At 63.8% G+C, this 22,102-nt stretch overlaps 3 protein-coding genes across 12 annotated transcripts in view; 1 reads left to right on the top strand and 2 right to left on the bottom strand.

Annotated features, from left to right (window-relative positions):
- The window catches only part of ELL (elongation factor for RNA polymerase II), a 53,152-nt gene extending 40,427 nt beyond the window's left edge, over positions 1–12,725 (bottom strand). For 2 of the 3 annotated variants that reach the window (XM_080565982.1, XM_080565983.1), the window contains exon 1: positions 12,512–12,725. In XM_080565982.1, the coding sequence (XP_080422108.1) occupies positions 12,512–12,646 (135 nt within the window). In that variant the 5' untranslated portion in view covers positions 12,647–12,725. Of the gene's footprint in view, positions 1–10,915; positions 11,336–12,511 lie in introns of those variants that run through there. The other variant, XM_080565984.1, reaches the window with a different exon arrangement.
- Positions 12,726–13,905: 1,180 nt separating this feature from the next.
- On the bottom strand, positions 13,906–20,102 carry FKBP8 (FKBP prolyl isomerase 8). 4 transcript variants are annotated; one of them, XM_080565993.1, is made up of 9 exons: positions 19,884–20,102; positions 18,681–18,977; positions 18,388–18,557; positions 18,147–18,235; positions 17,794–18,011; positions 17,541–17,713; positions 17,367–17,444; positions 15,136–15,273; positions 13,906–14,741 (listed from the first exon to the last, which is right to left on the bottom strand). In XM_080565993.1, exons 2-9 carry the CDS (start codon positions 18,961–18,963, stop codon positions 14,655–14,657), a joined length of 1,236 nt encoding a protein of 411 aa, XP_080422119.1. In that variant the 5' UTR covers positions 18,964–18,977; positions 19,884–20,102; the 3' UTR covers positions 13,906–14,654. The 4 variants fall into 4 exon arrangements, with proteins under 4 accessions (XP_080422119.1, XP_080422121.1, XP_080422118.1 ...); XM_080565995.1 differs by having other exon boundaries at positions 19,922–20,054; XM_080565992.1 differs by lacking the exon at positions 19,884–20,102 and adding an exon at positions 19,654–19,760.
- KXD1 (KxDL motif containing 1) lies at positions 19,800–21,901 on the top strand. 5 transcript variants are annotated; one of them, XM_080565999.1, is made up of 5 exons: positions 19,800–19,923; positions 20,419–20,524; positions 20,623–20,775; positions 21,030–21,076; positions 21,444–21,901. In XM_080565999.1, the coding sequence occupies exons 2-5, from the start codon at positions 20,430–20,432 to the stop codon at positions 21,677–21,679; spliced, it is 531 nt and encodes a 176-aa protein (XP_080422125.1). In that variant the 5' UTR covers positions 19,800–19,923; positions 20,419–20,429; the 3' UTR covers positions 21,680–21,901. The 5 variants fall into 5 exon arrangements, with proteins under 5 accessions (XP_080422125.1, XP_080422126.1, XP_080422127.1 ...); XM_080566000.1 differs by having other exon boundaries at positions 19,824–19,917; XM_080566001.1 differs by having other exon boundaries at positions 19,843–19,951.
- The last annotated feature ends 201 nt before the right edge of the window (positions 21,902–22,102 follow it).

Genomic DNA, 22,102 nt, shown 5'->3' with positions numbered 1-22,102 from the left:
AAGGAGCTGGGGAGACCGAGGCGAGGCTGAAGGTGCTGAAATTCCAGCACAGGAGCTTCGGGCTGGTGAACGGGATCACAGCGAGGGCCTTAAAACAGCCCAGCTGCAACGGGGGCTGGAGGGGAGCAAGGACGCCGCGGTTTGGGAGCTTTTGTTTAATGGCAAACGATGTTTGGAGGAAGGAGGAGGGACGGGAGGGCTCGTGCAGGGCGGCAGCGAGGAGCGGGCTCGCTGCAGGACCTCGTGCCGGGGCCGTGGCGCCTCGCTGCACCGGGTCGGGTTGTGGAAGGTGGGCAGGAGCGGTCTGAGAACAGCGCGAGCTGATTCCCGACGGTCTTTTGGTTGCCTGGCTTCTGAGAAGGCGAACTGCGCTGCCAGACACCTGCGCTGCTTTGCATAACGAGAGAAGCATTAAAACCCCCGATGCGAGGGAGGCGAGGAGACATCGGGGTCTCGGCACAGCGATCCCACCTGCAGGTCTCCTCCTGCTGCTCTCCTCGGCTGCCCCGCCAGCCCCACGGCCCCTCCAGGCCTCATTTTAAGGCTCATTAGGGAGCAGGACGTCGCACGGCAGATTTTTAAGCGACCTTTGTACCGAGCGCGGCGTTACCAAGCTGCGAAGCACCTGGAGAAAAGCCGCTTTCGGCGATTAGAAGAGGGACGCTGCGGCTGTTTGCGTTCGGCGCAGAAAACCCACCTGTCAGGAAAGCGAGCCATAAAAAGAAAAAAAATAAAAGGAGCAATTCTCTGCGAAGGGCAGCTGTGACGGCAGCGGCGCTGTTAGCCACTCTCAGCGCCGCACTTATCGCGCAAGGCAAACAGGAGTGACGATCAGTTAATGAACAACACGGCCCTAAGGCTGGATCGGAAAGAGCGTTTTCTCCCCTGCAACCTTTTAATGAAAACCCAGCAATTCCTGCCCACCGCATTTGCTTACGAAAGCCCCATTTATTTTCGGCCCTGTGAAGACGCGGCGGCTGATTCACTTGCCGATGTGCTCACAGGGCGGCTTAAAGGAGCTGCTGAAACATCAGGGCGATCCGATCCTTATCTTCCACGCAGCTTTACTACTTTTCTTGCAAGAGAAAAATATAGAAAGGCGATTTAGAGATCAGATTGACTAACTCGTTCAACCATCCCGGGACAAATCTCACCTAACGCGCACGCTGCTGAGCCTAGGAAAACAAGCCTGGACCAGTTTTCGCCGTGTGCCCAACTCTGTCCTCTTGACACTGAGAGCGTAATTACCAGGCTGCCGCAGCTCTACTTAAGACGCTCTTCAGTCGTTCCTCACCAAGGCAGAGCCAGCCCTGCTAAGCTGGAGTCAGCAGAGCCGGGATCCTAAAAGGATCCAAGAGAAACCCCACCAGCAACGCCCCGTGAGCCCCTTAAAAGCTGAAGCTTTTTGCTCTCGGGTCTCGGGGGCACCCAACCAGAGATGCCCCGATGCCGGCTGCGACTCCAGGAACACGAGCGTCAGGGTCCAGCACTGGCACCACGGCACTGCTGCGATTTCCTACCACCTCCCTACCTTCGCGGGACAATAATCGATACAGTCAGCCCAAACGCCAGCTTTCCCATTGCATAGGGAACCAGCCGACGGAGAAAATCCAGCTGAAAGCACTAAACGAACCAGCCACGGGGTTTTCTGTCGCGCCGTGACCTCTGCGCTACGTACCGTCCCCTCGCACGTCACTGCCAGCACCTCCTGGCCAACGCCACCCTTCGGGGTGCTGGCTCCGTCCCAGCAGCTGCCCGGAGCAGCCGGCGCTGAGTTAAACGAGGTGCTCCCTTCCCCTCGGCAGGCAGCTGGCGAGAAGCAACAGGCCCCGCACTGTTCCAGCCACGGCTTTATTTGCACTGCCAGGCCGGTCGGCAACAAACCCGCTCCAAAAATAAAGTAACAAACAGGAGAAGAAAGAACGCACTCTTCTAAACTGGCGAAAATCTACCCCTAAAAAAAAAAAAAAAAAAGAAGTCAGATGTTTCTCCGCTCCCCGCAAGGACACCTGTGAAAGTTCAGGTTACAACACACGCCAAAAATGAACACGAAAATGTTTCAGATAAGAGGAATAAAAACATACCACCTCTGCCGGCCACAGAGCTGCAGGAAGGCTCCCGGGTGCAAGGCCAAACGCCCCGAGAGATTTCAGGCACGAGGACAGAGAATCTCTTTGGCCTGACGGAGGGAGCCCGGGTGGTTCATTTAATTCCTGCATGCGGTGCGGCCGCTGAGCCGGCACTTAATTGTCTGCCCAGAATTTTGGGGCTAAATATAACAATCCGCCCGAGCTCCAGGTAGCTGAAGCGTTTTGCTTTCTTCTGAGGTTCGAATAAAAGCGTGCTCCTCCCTGCCGTAAATTTAGCTTTAATGATGAATAAAAGGCCTTTATGTTGTGTTAACTGGCCTTAATTGTACGAGAGAGAGCTCCGACCTGCAGGCAGCACCTACACGAGATAGAAGTGAGATAAATGCCCAGTGAGATAAACGTGAGATAAAGGAAGGGTCGCAGAGCCACGCCGGGCACTCCAACACCAAACCCTCGGCGTAGCTGGGCTGTTCCCTGCTGCCAGGTTAGGAAACCCAGCCAGAAAGTGTCGCGGGTGGCAGCGCAGCAATCGCCGCTGTGCCGTTTTGGCGGATTACGAGCAAAGTCCTCGTTACGTCCCCAAACGATTTCCACATCGAGCGCTGGAAAGAAGTTTGCGAGCGGTTGCAACCAAAGCGCGTATCTCAGGCGGGCCCAAGAAATCCCACTGACTTTCACACAGCGTACGAACGATTTACTTTATCCGTTGTCTTCTCCCTCCCCATTTCCCAAATTAAACTAAAAGCTGCCTCCGGAGCGGAGCTGCGTGCTCCGGGACCCTCGGCCTGCTCCCAGACTCCGGGCTGGGAGAACTGGGTTAGTTTGGGTTTGGTTTTACCCTACGACGGCTCGCATTGTAATTTTCCTCCTCCTTCGGAAAGCCACACTGCTGGAACACAGACGAGCACCGGTGGCCATTCGTTACCCGTGTCCAAACTGGCCCAGCTCCGAGGGGCCTTGAATGGGAAGGATCCTCCTCTTCATCAGCGTCAGGGCGCACGGACCCACTGCAACGCGGAAGGCATCTTGGAAAAAAATTGTTTTTTTTTTTTTTGGTTTTTTTTTTTTTTTTTTTTTTTTGCATTTTGGATTAAAAAAATTGCTTTCTTTTTGCATGTTGGAAAAAAATTTTTTGCTTTTCCTTGCATTTTGGAAAAAAATTTTTGCTTTTCTTTGCATTTTGGAAAAAAAATTTTGCTTTTCTTTGCATTTTGGAAGAAAAATTTTGCTTTTCTTTGCATTTTGGAAGAAAAATTTTTGCTTTTCTTTGCATTTTGGAAGAAAAATTTTTGCTTTTCTTTGCATTTTGGAAAAAAATTTTTGCTTTTCTTTGCATTTTGGAAAAAAAATTTTGCTTTTTTTCTTTGCCTGCAAAGAAAAGAGAAGTACCAGCTACTTCCCCAGCGACCCCCTAAGGCCGCAGATAACCGAGGTCCTTTTTATTACCGAGCACCTTCCGTGTGAGAACGGAGCAGGACGTGGGACCACGCGGCTGCGGCTGCCCCCACGAGCGCCGCGGAGCTCCCTCCCGAAGCGAGCGGCCGGCCGAGCTCCTACGCGCGTCTTAAGGGATTATTTCTGGGAGCACAAGAGGTTCTTAATTCCGCGGGGAGGTCACGATTCGGGCTTCGCCGGCTCCGGCAGCCGAGCGCAGTGGAAGCGCGGCCAGGTGCCGTCAGCGTTTCCCCGAGCGATCTGAGCAAAGCGGGGACGCAGGAGCCGAGGGTTCAAAGAGCTGCGGGGCCCCGGCTGTCGTCAGCAGCGCGTGCATCAGAGGCCGCCGAAGGAAACGCGGCCGCCCCGTGACTCGCGGCGCCCCACGCTCTGACCCGCGTGAACTTCTTCCCGGCTCCTCTCGCTCTGAATCACGCCTTTTTTACGCGCCGGGTTCGGGCCCGCGTGCCGCGGCCCCACGAGCCAGGGAGGCGCTGAGTCGCGGCGACCCGCCGGGGCCCGGCCACACCACACCTCCGGCAAGCGGCGGACGCCCAGGGAACGACTTCAAAGGCGCAGACCTTAAGCTCTGGCCGGGAGCGAGGGCAGCTCCCTCCCCAAGCCTCCCGCAGCGAGGTGAGCCCAGCGCAGCCGCCCGCCTCGGAAGGCTCCCAGCGCACAATTTCCGCTTGCCCAAGCTCAGGCAGGGCGGAAAAATTTGCCTCCTCGCCACCCCGCCCGTGCAGGGCTGTGAAAAATAGCCGCTCCGTCCTGGGTCTGCAAGGGGAGGAGGGATTTACGGCACCGTTTGCACGGAGCTCGGTCCCCTGGAAGAGGTAAAGCCGGGCTCGGGCACGCGGCTGGCTGCCCCGGCACCGGGGGAACGGGAGCAGAGCCGCCGCCACCGCGCGGGCAGGGGTGCGTGGAGGAGTTGAACCACAACCTTTATCCTTTGCATACCACACGGCCAATTCTTCTCGTTATTCAGATGCACTCAGGCCTTTTAAATCTCACGGCGGCGAGCTGCACAAGTTAATGACGAGCGGCGAACGTTATTTCCTTCCACCCGTTTATCCCCGACCCCATCTACCAGGAGGTCTGGACTCGTTTTCGGTATCGAGCCCAGCCTCGGCGCACCTCTCTGCCCAAGTCTTCCTTTTGCAGTTCCCAAAGCCTGTCCCACCTGCTGGCCACAGGGAGGCCAACGTACTCTAGGTCCAAGTCATTATCGACTTCTTCAAGCCTTGGAGGAACTCTCAGACTTACTGGACACGGCCCCGTGCTTCTCTCTGAAGGCAGAGCCAGTCGTGTCCAGCCCTGAACATCCCCAGGTGCAAGAAAGCTTCCAGCTCCACATCAAGCACGGTAGCTACGGGCCATTAAAAGGCTGCTTCGCCCTCAACCAACGCTCTTTCCTGGGTGGATTAGCAGCTCTTTGATTTCCAACATGGGCATTCGTTGGGTTTTCCTGGCCCGGACTCCCCACACCCAGAGCCGATCTTTTTCACAGCACGTTTCTCCCCACGCAAGGACGAGGGAGAAGAGATTTGTCCCCCGCCATCTGCGTTTCCTTGCCCTTGGTGTGCTGTCACCGAACGGCAGAGCCCAGCTCGTCCACGCTGGGATTGTCCCAGGGGAGAAAAATTCCCCCGTTCCCTTCTTTTTGGGGACTGCGGGAGACAGGAACACAGCCCGCCTGACTTGCTCGTGGAAACAGGGAGCCAAGAACAACTGCAGTCAGCGCCGGAGCTGGAAAGGTACAACAAAACTCACCCAAACATAAAGTCTAGACACTGAAATGTGGAAATATGATTCAAACAACCACAACTGGCACGCAACGGATCGATCGCAGCCCATCGCAGAACGGGCCCTCAGTGAGTAAGAGCACAGACCAGAGATTAAATTAACGTCTTCCACTTCGGTTTTAGAAAAATATGGATCCTCTGGGCATCACGACACGGAGCGAGCTAGCGTTTCTTCCATCCTGCTGGGCTGTTTGCTGGGCTTTTGAGTAACGCGCCTGCCCTTGCTAAATAACGGCAATTAGCTGAACGTGCCCTCCCAGCACCGGGCCTACACGAAGCAAACCGCTGCGCCAGGTCCCTGCCCTATTATCGAAGGGCGGCCTATCGGCTGAACGGCACGGGTCTCCAAATATCCCTGCCAAGCAGCCGAGAGCATGTTTGCACCGACGAAAGCTAAATCCTACAAGGGTTTAGGCGAGGAGCTGCTTTTAGGAAGTTTCAGGGCGCTCTCCAATCCCCGTCACGCGTGGATGTAAACCCAAAAAGTCCGTGTCTGCCATCAGACCGGCGGCACAATTCGGAGCGGCCGGCGGAGCCAGCAGCGCAATTCCAGCCTCGCTTGCAGCACCAGGCAGGGATCAGGCTGGGAGCCACCAGAGCCAGCCCTCTCCCTGCGGTGACCTACTTTTCCCGCGGGAGGCATGCCCCGGGCCCGCAGCCGGAGCCTCGGCGGGCGGCTGCAGGTTCCACGCACGGCACGAGGAGGCTACGAAGCAAGGAAAACGTCTTGGTTTGCCCCAAAAGCCTTAGGCTGAGGTCTTCTCTCGGTCCCGAACGGCGAGGGCAGCTCCGGTGCCGCGCAGAGGGTTAACAGCAGGCGGGCTGGCGGGCCGGGGAGGGCTGGAGGTGGGCAGCTCAGCGGAGCCGTGCTCGCGAGCGGTGACCTCCTTTCAAGCGAAGCAAACGCTGGTTTCTTTAAATTAAAAAGGCACTAATCCAATGTAAAGAAAGGAGAGACCGGGCGCGCGGAGCGGTGTTTTTCTAGCCTGCCTTCTTGCTGGAGCGGCGCGCAGCGGGTTGGGTTTTTGGACGGCTGCTCCCCCGCTGCAGCGGCGACGCATGCCGCCAGCCTGCAAGGCAAAGGGGCCATCCTGCTGCCTCTTGAAACAATTCTTAAGGAGAAGAAAAAAAAAAAAAGAGTCAAAAGGCGATGCTGGGTTACCACGGTGTGCAAAAGTTGCCTGCTGTACACCAGACGTTTCCAAGCAACACTTGAGCTACTGTAGAAAGCTCTTATCAGCAAATGCAGGCTCCTTTCCTGGCTAATGCACCTAGGTCGAGCCCAGGCACGGCGGACGGAGAAGCCTACCGCCGGTGATGCCTCCTCTGGAGGCGCCCCGTACGAAATATTAGCACAGTCCCCGTCAGCGGGCGCTTCTTCTCATCCGAATTAAGACAGCTGCAGATAACGGCTCCCCCAGAAACGGCATCAACCTTAATTATTCAGAGACAACTCGAGCTCAACCTCGGGGGGTTACAGGACGCTGAGCTGAGGACCGCTTGCCCCCGAGCCCAAAGAAGGCAGCACGCTCCCCGGCTGCGTTCACGAACCGAGGGCATTTGGTATGGGATATCCCAGGCTCCCACCACCTCTCCGAAGTCCACCCGAACCCGTGCAGCCACCCCGTCCATTCAGACGCCTCCTCTTGCGCGTTAGCAGCAAAACCCCTAAGTCAGCCAAAACGTGTTCTTCTCCCGCGGATTAGCTGGCACACACGAGCACGAGCGTGACGCATGCAGCCCGTCCCTTCCCACTTCTCCACCACGCACGAACGCCGGGGATTTGGAGACGCTTACAAGTCACAGCCAGAGCCGGGCACAGGCGAATCGCTCAGGAGGTAACGCGGAGCAAGCTACCGAGACCCCAAAACGCTTTCCCAAATCAACCGCACCAGCAAGAGGCCCTCGTGCTGTCCCCACGGAGCCGGCACCGTGCGAGCGAGATCTTTCAACGGCCTCCGAGCTCTGCCAAGTGGTGCTAGGACAAAACCCAACTGGACAGGCCAGAGAGATTCAGAAGCATGATGCCGTAGGATTGCCCACTGCGGCCCCACCAGCCCCGAAAGGGCACTGCGCGGTGGGCTGACTGCTCCCTGCAGGCACCTGACATGTATTTTGTCTGGCCTGCTTCAGAACTACTTAAAAAAATGATGAATTTCTCCCTTCGGTGCTGTCCGAGTTCAGTACGAAACCAAGCACGGAGCGAGCAGACCAGGAGCACAGGTTTAGCCTTGCAATCACCGGGATCCAGCTGCTGGATCCATTGACACGAGCGCCAGAACACTCCTTAAAAATATAAAAATCTAAGGGGTTAATCTTCAAGTTCGCTTCCCCCAGAGCTGTTAGAGAGCAAGAAGTTATTAAAGGCCAAACTCGACCCCTCCGATTAATCGCGCCCTCTCAGGGCAGACGATCTGCTGATAAAAAGCAGATCCCGTTTATAAAAAAGCACCCTCAGTCGCAGGGATTCTGTCACAAACTTTCTATTTTCCCCTGGCAGGGCACCAATTAGACCTACTTCTGTAGTCTGCTACCACCAGAACAAAAAAAAAAAAAAGGCATAATGGGTTTATAATTTGCCACCGAATCCCATAGCAACTGTACGTCACGTTGGATGTAAATTACAGGCAGTTCTTCCCCATGCAATTTGAAAACTATAGAGACGAATCTCTAATTTCGGCGGATCTAAATGCTATATGGTCGAGGGAAAAAAGCTACCCTAAATGGCTGGAAGGGAACTGCCCCGGGCCAAAGCGTTCCTCGCGCACAACGTCAAACGTTTCTTTGTCCCCTGCCTTCCGAGGGGAGGTGCCGCGGCCGGGGCAGCGCAGGAAGGTGCCGCGGGAGCGCGGCGCGTTCTGCATATCCTGTCCCGTTCGTGCTGATGGCGAGGAGCCGTACGTGTACGACGAGCTTCCTCCCCGGGCAGCCTCCCCTGGGCTGATTCATCGAGTCGTGTCACCGGCTCATGTTCCCGATGTCGTAACAGCTTCAATTCTGACGGACTACGGCATCGGCGAATTAATAGGGCAGGAAAAAACAGGTTACAGGAAAAGGGGAGCGATGCAAAGAGCCTGCGGATAATTCAATGAAGCCCGATTCAAAAGCCATCTTGTTCTTCTCCTCCTGACACCCGCAAGCGGCGTTCAGCTCCCGAGCCGGCTCGAAGAGGCACGCGTTGCCCGGCGGACCCCGCAGCGACAGCGGGAGCCTGCATTTTCCCTTCGGTGCTTGACACGCGGCGAGGCGAAGGCACCCGCAGCGATCTGCTCGGAAAGCAAAGGCTGGAAAAGCCCTCGCAAAACCCGGCGGCTTCCAGGGGTCTGCTCGACCCCCAGGCTTTGCGGGAGAACTTCTGCCGGATTAAGGCGCGGGGAAGGCGACTCGGAAGCCGCGCTCGCCAGACCACGGCTCCAAAATTCGCTTTAGGAGAGCCCGGGGGCAGCGTGCTTGGGTTATCTCCGCCTGGCCCCCGATAAATATTTGTGCACCTGCCAAAGTTCACCGCTGAACCAACCGGTGGCTGCGGTCCGAAACGTTTCGCGTAGCAGGGGCAGGGAGGAGTTAGCACGGGAGCACCGCTCGGCTGCTCCCGCATCACGCTGACCACGGCAGGGATGCCAGAGCCCCCCCCCACACCCTCCCAAAAATAGGAGTCTGTTCCCAAAAATCAGGCATCCGTAGGGGCTGCCCGGCCCCGCGCAGCCTCACACAGCTACAAACAAAAGAGAAAGGTGCGCGGCCGCCGTCGCGTCATTTCTTATCAAAAGCCATCGTGCAGGCTCGCGCTAGCTCTGCTCCTTAAACCACGCCACCCGTTTTTTTAGATAAATAAGCCAAAGTCGGGAAATTCCCGGGTAAGGGTTCCGGGAACGGGCGAGACCTTTCCACGCCAGCAGCACCTGCCCTACAGCCAGGCCCGCCGCGTAACTTCACCCGCGGAGCGCTTAACTCCCCGTACCGGGGACCCCAGGATGCTGCTAAATGGTGGGAAAGGAGGAAAAGGGGAAAAACGAGGCAGAGGCACGAGGGGTTCCCGGGCCCCTCGCCCCACGCCACGAGAGCTGGGGGCAAACCGACGGGGACGGGAGGGATTTGCGCCTCCGTTTTCGGGGTGGAGGAGTCGGGAAGCCTCGACGCAGCCCACAGGGATGCAGAAAAGGGAAGGGAACGGCGGAGCGCGTTCCTTGGGGAGCCAGGAGCTGCTTCGGGCCAAGGGACGGGACCGGCGCCCACCGGGGCGGCTTCCCGGCGCTCGGCCCGCAGCAGGCAGCGCTCGGTTTCACAACCGCGGGGAAGCGGTTTCAGAAGGCTGCAAGTTTCACAAGGAGCAGATGGGTGACCTCCTGCAGGGTCCCTGAAGAAACCCCACGGTATTTTTGCTACGAGATGACTTATTTTTATTTTTTTTTTCGGGTACCCTGCTCTCACTGGAAAAAGGCCTTCCAGGGAGCACAAGGAGCACACACCCCCACGATCTGGGCCGCCCCAGCAGCAGCCCCACGCTCTCCGAACACCCTCCTCAAACACCGGGCACCGCTACACCAAAATCCGCCGGTTTTTCCTCGCTGGGACACGGACGGTTTGGCAGGGACCCGAGCGGGAGAGACTCAGGAGGACAAATTTTGCTCCCCCGCTGCCCGCTCAGCCCCACCCCGAGCGCTCCGGCACAAGGGACACTAAAACCAAGTGGCAGCTCGCCCGGCCGGGCGAGCGTTTTTTGGATTGTGTAACCCCACGACATTATTATTAGACCAGGAACCAACTCAAGCAAGCGACCGAAGACGTTCCCCCGGCTGTTGCGGCCGCCGGACAGACAGCGCCGGGCCGCAGGGATCGCGCCAACGCCACGCGTGGACCGGAGGCGACGCCAAGCCCAGCGTTGGGTCCCGCGCCGTTATACCGCGCCGCCGTCACTCACGCTACCTCCAAAACCAAAGCGAGGAGAAGCCTCGGAGAGTTTTTGTGGTTTTTCCCCCCCCCCATTTACCTACTGCAGAGCAAAAGCTAAACCGGAGCCCGTGAAGGTCCTCGGCGGCGCAGGGACGTCGGACGGGCCGGAGGAAACTGTTTATAGAAGAAAGGCAGAAGGAGCGCGTGTGTTTAACAGCCCACTAATTGCGGCGTTACTCGCTGCCCAAACGAGCCAGCTCTCCTGCCCTCATCCGCTCCTGCCCAGTTAATCACCAGCAGCCTCCGACGACTCCCCTTTCGGGTGGCGGGGAAGGAAGCAAAGTTCATTAGCGGCCGCCGTCGGCCACCGAACGAGCCCGAGACCGGACTTCGTTTAGAAAATAAAACGCCACTCTTCACGCGCGACACGGACCCGGAATAGCTTCCCAAAATATTTAACGCAGCTGCCCGGAGCCTTCCTACTCTCCCTCCCCCAAAAGAAAAGGCTCCCCCCTCACGCATACGCCGCATTTCTCCGGATTTTTTTTCGTCGTTAATTTTCATTTTTCAGGAAAAAAAAAAAAAAGGCTAACAACCCAGACCATCCGAGTCACTTTTATCGCTCCTGAAGTCTCGTAAGGCCGATAAACACTCATTAAAATATAAGTTGATAAAGCCTGGAACAGCAATTACCTTCGTCCTCATGCCGAGATTGCCCAATTCAGCGCTGTGATGTAACCAACACCCGAAATTAAAAATAGTGTTGTGACAACATATGGTTTATCCTACAGAAGCTGGCAGGCAGGACGCTCCTAATGACAAACGGGTTGGGTTCCCAGCTTCCCCCGGCAAGGTGAAGGGACGGCTACAGCCACGCTCCTCGCGGGATCGGAGGAGAAAAAGGGGAGGTAAAAAAAAAAAAAAAAAAAAAAAAAAAGGCACAAAAACCCCCGCACCGAAAAGCACAGCTTTCTAATTCCCCCCCCCGCTCCATCGCGGCGACAGATGCCGAGCGTTTCCATTATTCTTTATTTACGTGACTAATAAGCTCTCTGGCCGCGTTTCAGGGAAATATCTCGGAAGAGACAATCTGGAAATTTCAAAATACGGCCCCAGCCCCGAGCCGCCCCCCCCCCCCAGAGCGCCGCACCGGGCTGAAGGGGGGGGTGACAGGGAGGTGGGGACCCCCCCGAGAGGGACACCAGCACCGGGTGCCCCCCCCCAGCCTCTGGGGGGGGCTGTGGCCGGGTTCTGGTAACCCCCAGCACAGCCCCGGGGGGGGGGGCACAGCCCCGCACACCCTTAGCGGTGTCACGTACCGGGGGGGGGGTTCCACGGTCACTGAGGAGAGGGGACGATGAGAGCCCCCCCTCACCGGCAGCCCCTCGGTCGTTTACCGGGGGTGGCACCGAGACGTGTGGTGTCGTCCCCCCCCCCCCCACAAGTCACGTCGGGGGGGGGGGGGGGGATATGGCCCAGTTCCACCCAGTGGGGGGGCCACACACCAACACCCCCCAGTCCCCAACAAGGGCTCACTGGGGGGGGCACGACACCCCCTAACACTCACCTATGGGGGGCGGGGGCACACCGACACCCCTCAAACACCAACCAGGGCGGGGGGGGGGACAGGAACAGGGGTGGCCACCCCCAAGGCCATCAGGGCATAATGGGGGGGGGGCAGCGAGCCCCCCCCCCCACCCTCAGACCCCTAACACTGGGATCGCCCCCCCCATCTCCCCCAATAAATGGGGAGGGGGCGGGTTCCCCCAGCTCCCCATCCTCTGACAGAGGACTGGGGGGGCCAGGACCCCCCCCCCACGTCCCCCAGAAGGGGGGGGGGCCGCGTCCCCCCCCCCATCTCCTCACACAGAACCGGGGGGGGGGCAAGACCCCCATCTCCACCTCCCCATCCCCTCAAACAGACCCGGGGGGGGGGGGGGGGCAGGGAGCCGAGACACCCCCAAAAACCTCCCCCACCCCTCCCCACCCCCGGGGATCCCGGCCCCCCCCCCCAAAATCTCCTCATCCTCCCCCCAAAGAGGGGAGGGGGGGGGCCTCACACCACGGGGGGGGGGGGAGGGGAACCGCCCCCCCCCCTCACCCCACAACGAAAGGCCCAGCCCCCACCCCCGTGCGGAGGAAGAAGAGGAGGCTGAAGGAGCCCCCCCAGCCCCAACCCCACAGAGCCGCGGCCTCGTGGCGGAGCCTTCCTCCTCCTCCTCCTCTCCCTCACGGGGTGCCCCCCCCCACGCCCCCCGTTACCCCCCCCCCGTCCCCCCCAGGCCTTACCTTACAGGCCTGGTAGCTCTCGAAGGCGCGCAGGGCGCTCTCCGTGAGCTTGACGTGGAAGACGGAGACGCGGGTGCCGCGGCCGAGGCGGCCGCAGGACAGCCCGTACCCGCGCTCCGCCTGCAGCGCCGCCATCTTGGGACCGTCTCTCCCCCTCCGCGCCCGGGCCGCCGGGGCCTCCCGCCGCCACCCCCCCCCCCCCTCCCCTCCCCTCCCCTCCACTCGGCCACGCCCCCCTCATGAATTATTCATCGCGCCGCCGCTGGCCCCGCCCATACGGCGACGGGGCGGAGGGGGGAGGGAGCTTGTTGCTGGGGCGAGGAGGTGGGCGGTGCGCGCTCTCATTGGTCGGGAGCCGCCGGATGGTGAGCGTGATTGGGTGAGCGGGGGGGGGAAAGAGGGGGGGGAGGCGGGGAGATGCAAATGAGGGGGCCGCGGGGCATGCTGGGGGGGGGTGGTTTGGGGTGGTTGGAGGGGGCTGGGGGGGAGAGGGGGCGCCGGGGGGCGGTGGGGGTGGGGGGGGGGCGGTGGGGGGGGACCCCGCTGCTGCCCGGCGTCGCCCCCCCCGGTGCGGCCTGGGGGGGCCGGGCCTGAGGGCCGCGGGGCTGCCCGTAGGGCACGGGGAGTGGGTACAGGGCTCGGGCTCCGGGCCCGGGGGGGCTCCGGGCCTCAGGGCTGAGGGGCAGGGACGGGGGGGGGGGCAGGAACGGGGCCTGGCCTGGGGGTGGGGGACACGGCCTCCCCTGAGGGACTGGGCCTCCTCCCAGGGGATAGGGCCTACCCCAAGGGACAGGGCCTCTGCTCAAGGGGGCAGGGGACACGGCCTTCCCCGAAGGGACAAGGAACGTGGCCTCCCTTGCGAGGGAGGGGACACAGCCTCTCTCAGGGGACACGGCCTCCCCTCAAAGGCCAGGGGCCTCCGCAAAGGACAAGGGACACGGCCTCCCCCCAGGGGACAGGAGCTCCCCCTCCAGGGGCAGGCGACGCAGCTTCTCCCCAAGGAACAAAGCCTCCCCGCAAGGGTCAGGGGACACACAGAGCCTCCCCCCAAGGGAGAGAGCCTCCCCCCAAGGGTCAGGGGCCTGGGCCTCCCCCCAAGGGACAGGGACGCTCCCCCCAAGCGACATGACTTCTCCTCCAGGGGCAGGGGACACAGCCTGCCCCCCAAGGAACAGGGGACGCAGCCTCCCCCCCGGGGCAGCGTGCGCACACCGAGGTGGCCCCGTGGGGTTTCCATGCTGACCACAAACCCGCTGCCCTCGCCGAGCCCCCCCCCCCACAACAATGCAAACCCCACAGCCCCGTCCTCCCCCCCCCGACACCCCCCACACCCCCCCCCAAAATCCCCTCTGCGCCCCCGTCCCCAGCCCGTGCTGGGAAGGAGGAGGCCCAGCTGTGCACGAGTTGTCCTTTATTGGGAGTTCACAGTCGGTTCGGGGGGGGGCAGCGCGTTCGACCCCTGCGAGCGGAGCTGGAACCGGGGCTGCGGGCCCCGAGGAGTTGGGGCCCAGGGCTGGAGAGAGCTGCGGGGCAAAAGGGGGGGACCCCCGGCGGCTCCGGCCCTACGAGACCGGCCGGGACGCGAGGTCTCTGGCGCTTCCCTCTCGTGTCCTTGGTGCCCCGGGATTCTTTGGCTTCCTTCGGGCACTGCACGCTCTGGGGAAGTGCCGAGGGGGGGGGAGCAGGAGGGCAGAGCTGGGGCAGCCCCCCGGTACGGGGTGCGGGGGGGAAAATCTCATTGCACGTGCCCCGGGCACGTCCCCACCTTATCCCTTCGTGCGACATCCTTCAGCAGCCTCTTCCCTGCCCCGCGCCCGAAGCGCGGCAGTGCCGGGGCTCGCTGCGTCCTCCCCGGGTGGCTCCGCGGGGGCCGGTCAGGGCGCGGGGACCCGCCGGAGCCGTGGGGCCGCGGGGTCTCCGCTCCGCCTGCGGCTCCCATCCCCGTAGGAAGGCTACGGGGGTGCTGGGTGACGCTCGGGATGAGATTTCGGGGAAAAAAAACGTGGCACCTCCGGCCGGGGGGAGCAGCCGGACTGCAAGCCTGCGGGGCAGGGGGGGCGCGGCGCAACCCCGCGGACCCCCCCCCTGCACCCGGGCAAGGAGCGAGGCACGCGGCAGCGCCGGGGCCTCCCCGCCGCCATCCTCAGTTCCTCGCCGCGATGACCACGGACAGGGCCACGCCGCCGAGCGCGATGGCTGTCGCACCGAAGAGCCACTTCCACGGGATGGACTGCGGGGAGGACGGCGGCGCTGGCATCGGGGCCACGGGGCCTCACGCGGCTCCCGCCCCGGCGCAGCCCAGACAACGCGGCCCCAAAAAGGCCCGAGAGCTGCATCGGCCCTGCCCGGCGCGTCCGAGGGGACGGCGCGTGCCCGGCTCACGGCGCTTTCCACCCGGGCGGCCAGCGGGCTCCCGAAACGCGGCGGCGGCTGGGAGCAAAGTCCAGAGCCTCCGGCTGGCAGCGCCGCCGCCGCCATCAGCGTTTTCCTGGCACGGCTGGCGACGTGCCGGCCCCCGGCTCACAGCAGCAGCCCCCAAACCCGTTCCCTGGGTTCCCCACACCCCTGGGTGGCCCCAAGGCTCTGCTCCCCCCCACCCTGGGTACACCGGCACCGGCCCTTACCCAGGGCAGCTTGTCTTTGCACTTGACCGGGGCGCCGCCGGCGCTGGGATTGCCGAGCATCTTCCTGTACATCTCCGTCTCCACCGTCTTCTGGTCCGCGTGCTTCTTCACCAGCTTGGAGAGCTCGGCGTGGATGGTCTGGGTTGGGGGGGAGAGCGCAGCACGGAGGGGATCAGCGCCATGGGGCTGGGATCGCAGCGTGGGCAGCAGGTGCCAGCGGCCCCCGCCGCGCAGCAGCTCCGTGGGCCCCCGATGGCCTGATCCTGCCCTGTCCCCCTGCGCTGAGCTGCGCCGGCTGCCACCAGTGGCGGCACCCTGCCTGCTCGGGTCCTTCAGCACCTTTACCGCCCACCCAGAGCCAGGTTCGGGGGCTGGAAATTCCCCTTTTCCTCCCCAAACCCGCGGCAGCTCCCAGCGCGTCCCCGTCCCTCACGGCCGCCGAGGCCGCCCCTCGCCGGCAGCCCGTTCCCGGCGTCCGGCAGCACCGAGCGGAGCCCAGGGCTGACGGCAGGCGGCAGGAAAAGGATTTTCTCCTTTAACCGAGACGGAAAAGTTTCTGCCTCGGGGACAGAGGAGCCAGAGCTCTCCCACGTTTCTGTCTGGAAGCAGGCTGGGAACACGGCCTTAAACCCGGGCTGGGCCAAAGCCGGATCGGGGCAAAACTCAGGAGCGTGCCGGCGCCTGCCCGGCCGTGCCGAGCGGCGGCGGTGGCTGGGCTCGGAGGTGGCTCTGCAGACAAACCCGCACCCCGCGCAGGGCTCAGCACCACCAGCAGAACCTGCACAGCACCGCTCGCGCCGCCGCACGACACCCGGCGTCCGACGGCTCCAGGTCCTGCTCCCGGCGGCGTCAGGGGGACCGAGGCCGGCCCCGAGCCCGCGGTGGCAGGGAGGACGCGGCGGTGGCTCCGGCGCCACGGCCGTGCTGTGCCCTCTGCTGGGGACACGGCGCTCCGGGCGGCTCCGACGCCTCCCTGAAACGCCGGGGCCAGCCCAGGGCCTCGCCGAAGCACCCGGGCACCGCCGGAGCTCGGTGGGTTCGGTGCACGAGCGCGGGAGCAGCGTCAGCACCTCCTCCGGGAACGGGCGTCCCCGAGGGGTTGGGAGCGCTGAGGTCTGTGCCGGCTACGAGGGTTTTTTTAAACCAGGTTTTCTCATCCGAGGGGCAGGCGGAGCTGAGCGCTTCTCGAGGCCGTTTTCGCCACCGGTTGCCGTACCCGTGACTCGGTGGCGCGTTTAACGCCGCTGCCTGGAGCTGCTGCCTCCCCGGGAACCCCGGCGGCTGGCTGGGGAGGCCAAGCAATTTGCTGCGCTCGTGGTTTCGCCGGTAAGGTCACCGTCGGGCAGTTTGTTTTTTTTGCCCCTTTTTCAAGAAAAAGCTTCACCCGGACGGGCCGGGGAGCTGCAGCCCTGCCAGCGGCGATGACACAGGGGACACACGGGGGGAGCATCCCTCACCTCTGCGAGCCCAGCGCCGCTCGCTCGCCTCTCCCAGGCTGCCCACCCCGCCCTCACCTCTACGGGGCTGTCCGAGACCCCGCTCACCCCACCCCACGAGGGCTCTCAGACCACGAGACCCCGGGCGCCGCGAGGCCACCGAGCGCCCCCTCCTCCCCGCGACCTCCATGCAGTGGGGGAAAAACTCGAGGAAGAGGCGGAAAAAAACCCAGAGAGCCGAGGTGAGAGCGCAGCCCCCCGCCGCGGGCAGCACCTCCCCAGCCGCTCCCAGCCCCGCTCCTGCTGGGGCCGCTTCCTGACGCTGGCACGGCCTCTGATTTCCCCGAGGCTCCAGCCGTGCAGCTGATCATTAACCGGCAGGAAATTCCTGACCCACAGATCGCCCTGGCCTGCGCTCCGGACTGAGGTCTGGGGCTTTTTTTTTTTTTTTTTTTGGGACCGCCCCAGTGAATCACGCTTGGGGCTGCTGAGCGAGCTGGCAGGGACCCGGCGCTGCCTCCCGCCCCGCGGCGACGGCACAAGCCGGCGGGGAAGCCAGGCCACGCGGGGCTGGCAGAGCGCTCTGCTGACACCCGGAGCAAAGGGCAACGAGGAGCCTCACGACGCCGAGATAAGGCGCCCACCGGCTCGGCACCGGGCGCTGGCACATGGGGCGTCACCCCACAGCCACCCCGGCCCCGCTCAGAGGGCGCCTGGTGACACTTGTGGGGTCTCAGCCCGGCGCAGGGGACCCCGGCCGGGAGGACAGAGTGCTGGGGACGCCCGGCAGCTTACCTTGTTTGAAGGCTCCAGCTTCAGAGCTGCTTTTAGGATGGGGATGGCCTCTCTGTACTCGCCCTGCTGGGCCAGGACCTGGAAAACGAGGCAGGGATTGAGCGGGGCGGCTCAGGCGCGTCCCTCGTCCCAAAGGAGGGACGGCAGCACCTCGCCTTGCCTTTAGCACCTCACCTTGCCTTTTCGGAACAGCGCCTTGATGTTCCCCGGCTGGTGCTCCAGCACGAGGTTACAGGACTTGAGGGCTGCCTCGTAGTGGTCCAGTTTGAGCTGCGAGGCTGCCAGGTTGTTGAGGCATTTCACCTTCACGTCCAGCAGCTCGGCCTCCTCGTCCGGGCTGAAATCAACTGCGGAGACCCCGGAGGTTGGGCTGCGGCGGGGGGGGGAGGCGGCGCCGGCAGCCCCCGCCCGCGGTGGCCGCGGATACCTTTGGAGCTGGAGCCGATGACCTTGAGCGCAATGTCGTAGGAGTTGATGGCCAGCACGTAGTCTGCCTGCTGGTAGTAGAAGTTGCCGCGCTCCCGCTTGCGGTTGGCCAGCCCTACCTTCTCCTTCCCGCTCAGCAGCTCCAGGTCGGGGCCGTCCCGAGCCTCCAGCAGCTCCACCTCCAGCGTGAGGGCGGCGTTGGGTGGGATGTCCGGGCTCCTGCGTGCGGGAGGCCACGAAGACGCGCTCGGCCCTGCCTGACCTCACCGCTCCCAGGGGAAATCGGAGCCCCGGGGGCTGTCACAGCGCTTTTCGGGGGGCCGCCCTGCCCCGGTCCGTGCCCTCCCCGCTCACCTGCCGTGCGAGCCGTAGCAGTACTTGGCGTCCGACACGATCAAGGCCGTTTCTCCCACCTCCAGCAGCTGCACGCAGAGGTCCAGAGCCTGCGGGGGGGGGGGAAAACATTGCGGAAAGACGCTCGCAGCAGCGCCGCTCCTGATCCTCCCGGACACGGTGCCAGCCCCCGCATTCCCCCCCACCCCCCCCGCCCCGCGGCGAGCTCGCACGCACCAGGGCCGCCTTCTCCCAGCCCCACCTGCAAGACGTCGCAGTCCCCCAGGGTGAAGGCGAGCCCGGGGTCCTCCTCCACCACGCTGCCGTCCTCCAGCGCGGCCCGCAGGCGGACGGTCACCTCCTGGCCCTTGCGGGGGCGGCTCTCCGCCCCCCGGCCCGGCACCAGCGTCTTCTTCTTGAGCAAGCCGTTCCCTGCGCCGGGAGAAACCGGAGGCGTTTCGGGGCCGGGAGGGGAAGGGCAAAAAGCCCTCGCCCACCTCCGCGGTGAGCGCCACACCCCCCCCCCCCGGTGCTCGCCGCCCTCCTGCCGCTTACCCAAGACGTCCAGCCATTCCTGGGGGGCTTCAGGAGCCTCCCCCGGGCCTTGCTCCGGGCACCGGGCGTCCTCTGGCGGCTCCGGTGGCTCCCGCGCCCGCCCCACGTCCTCCAGCGGCGGCAGCTCGCTCAGGTCGTCCTCGTCCTCCTCCAGCACCTCGAAGTCCTCCGTGCTGTCCGGCGGAGTGGGACTCAGGCCCGGTTCCGGGCAGGACGGGGCCGTGCCGGTGTCCACCACCGGGGCCGGGGAGCCGGCGCTCGCCTCCTCCCCGCTGGAAGCCATGGCGGCCGAGCGACCTGCGGGGGGGGGGGGGGGTTCGGCGGTTACCGGGAGGGGTGGGGGAGGAGGCGGCCGCCGGCCGTCCCGCAGCGCACACGGAGCCGAGAGCACCGCGGCCCGGTGCCGTTCAGAGCCGGGGCCTCCCGGTGGGGGGTGATAGGGCCGGACCGGGCTGTGTGGGGGGGGTACCGGAGGTGTCCCGGTTCGGGACGCGGTCGCCTGGCCCCAGACCTGGTCCCTGGTCCCCGTCCCCGACCCCCATCCTGTCCCCGGTACCTTGTGCCCAAGCCCCCGGTCCCCGGTCCCCGGTCCCTGACCCTGACCCCGGTCCCGAGTCCGGTCCCCGATCTCCGGTCCCCGACTCCGGCCCCGAACCCGGTCCCCGACCCCTGTCCTGTCCCCGGTCCCCGGTCCCCAGCCCCCGGCCCTGACCCTGACCCCGGTCCCGTCCCTGATCCCCAGTCCCCGGCTCCAGCCCCGGCCCCCGGCCCCCGGTCCCGATCTCCGGTCACCGGCTTCGGTCCCCGGTCCCCGACCCTTGTCCTGCTCCCGGTCCCCGGTCCCTGGCCCTGGCCCTGACCCCGGCCCCGGTCACCGGCTCCGGCCTCGACCCCGGTCCCCGCTCTCCCCCCGCCCCCACGTGTTCCCCCCCCCCTCCCGCCCCCGGGGCGCGCGCTGCGGCCCCCACGTCACCGTCGCGCGCCGCCGGGACTCCCCCTAGCAACGGCCGCCGCCGCGCGCCCCCCGCCGCTCCCACCCGCCCCGCCCCGCCGGCCCCGCCCCCGCGCTCCCATTGGCCCGCCGCCGCCCGCCCCGTTCACGCCATTGGGTGGCGCGAACGCCCGTCAGCGGCGCGGGGGCGGGGAGGGCGCTGCCTTAAAGGGGCCGCAGCGCAGCTCCGGGTCCCCCCGGGGGGGGCTCACCGGGACGCCGCCGCCGCCGCCGCTCCAAGCCCTGGTACCGGTGCGCGCTCGGTGCCTCCGCGGGCGGGGTGAGGAGGGCGCCGCCGAGGGTTCCCCGCGCCCCTCAGCCCCTGCAGGGTCGGGCCATGGCCCGGCTGGAACCCGGGGATCCGCGCCCGTGGGGTCCGGTACCGGGATCCGGTACCGGGAAGGGGGGGGTGGCGTCACTTCCGGCCTTGCGCCGTGACGCGCGCGAACGGCGCCGCCGCGGGGTCGCGCTCGACGTGACCCCGCAACCCGGAAGCGAGGCGCGGCCGCCGCCGGTGCCGCTCCGGTGACGTGAAGGGGAGCGGGGGGGGGGGGGCTCCGGTACCGGGCACGGCGGGGGCGGGGCTGCAGGGGGGCGGTCCCGGTGCCCGGTCCCTGATCCGCGGTCCCAGTCCCAGTCCCGGTACGGGTCCTGATCCCAGTCCCGGTCCCGGTCCCGGTCCCGGTCCCGGTCCCGGTCCCGGTCCCGGTCCCGGTCCCGGTGCCGCTGAGCTCCGCGGTCCCGCAGGCGGCGCCGCGATGGAGCCCACGGCCTCCCGGGTGTTCTGCGGGCGGGTGCTGGGCATGGTGAACGCCGAGGACGTGAACGCCATCATCCTGGCCCAGAAGAACATGTGAGTACCGGGGGGGTGGACGGGGACCCCCTCCCGGTGGCTCCCGGTGGTCCCGGGGACCCGTGGGGGCCTCCCGCCACCCGCCTCTCCCCGCGCAGGCTGGACCGGTTCGAGAAGACCAACGAGATGCTGCTCAACTTCAACAACCTGTCGAGCCTGCGCATGCAGCAGATGAGCGAGCGCTTCGCGCACCACACCAGGACGCTGGTGGAGATGAAGAAGGACCTGGACAGCATCTTCCGCAGGATCCGGTAGGCACGGGCGGCACCGGGACCCCCATCCCGGCCCCCCCACCGGCAGCCCGGTAATCGTGGGTCACAAGGGGATCCAGCGCGGGTGGCGTCGCGGCGTGGTGGGGCTGTGCCCCAGAGCGGGGGGCTCGGGGGAGTGGAAATAATAAAGGGGAGCTGGGGGGGACTCGAACGGGGGAATAATTTGTAAGGTTTGGGGGGGAGTAATCCGTAAGGCTCGGTGTGAACTCGGCTCTCTCCTCCTCCTCCCGCAGGACGCTGAAAGGGAAGCTGGCCAAGCAGTACCCGGAGGCTTTCAGCAGTGAGTGGGCGCTTCTGCCGTGCTTCCCCTCGGCTCTGTGCCCCCCCTGAGGGATCCCTCTGCTGGGAACGTGTGGGGCTGGCTGGGGAAACTGGGGCCGACCCACAGAGCTGACGAGACCGGCAGGCCTGTGCCAGCGCCCGGCTGCTGCATTGAGAGTGCGCGGAGCTGCTTTGTAACGTTGTGCGTCATTGTAAGAAGTCCCAAAGCCATAAAGGGCTGCCAGTTTAAGTGGTATCGCTTTCCCTTTGACTGCTGGCAAAACGTTGAATTAAAAAGGGGGAAATTCTCCGCAGGAGCACCTCTCGAATCTGTCTTTTGCAGGTGGCTCAGGCGGCCCAGCTAACGCCTGCACCTTCCCTTTCAGACATCCACGAATCTCCCATTCTGGAAGACGACGACGACTTTGACCCCGTTCCCAAAAGCACCACGACCACCATCGCTACCTCGGAGCAGAGCACGGAGTCCTGCGACACCAGCCCCGACATCATCTCCCCCACCATGAGCCAGGAGTTCGAGGATCTATCGCAAGGCCACTACGATTTCCCGGCCGTGAACGGACAGAGTCTAACAGACGAGGACACTGCCAACGGCCTGGACTAGGCGCACGGCCCCGCCGGGGCCCCCAAGAACTATCTCGTATTTATATTCGCGTGTTCCTTTGGGCGTTTATTTCGGGAAGAGGGAAGCGATGGCCGAGCGAAGAAGCTCGGGAGGACGGATCCCCTCCTGACGGATCCCCTTCTGCCTCTAGACCGCCGCTGTAGCATAAACCCCACAACTTGATACGGGCAAATCAGTAAAAAAAAAAAAAGGGTTTAAACACCTCCCGCCCCTTCTCATTTGCTTCTCAATTGCGAGCGGCGGCCCGCTGCCTTCGGTTTGCACAGAAGAGCCAGTCTGGGACCTGTTTTTATTTATTTATTTACCTATTTCGCTATTTGTTTATTTCTTATTTATTTAAGGAACTTAAACAAAATTTTAGGCCCTCCCCCAGGAGGAGCCCCCGGTGCAGCTGCCTCTGGG

This window comes from Anser brachyrhynchus, assembly GCF_964034855.1.
Source record: "Anser brachyrhynchus genome assembly, chromosome: 23".
NCBI classification, from domain to species: Eukaryota; Metazoa; Chordata; class Aves; order Anseriformes; family Anatidae; genus Anser; species Anser brachyrhynchus.
Note: the sequence above shows the minus strand (reverse complement) of the source record. Positions and strands in the feature narration are given on the sequence as shown.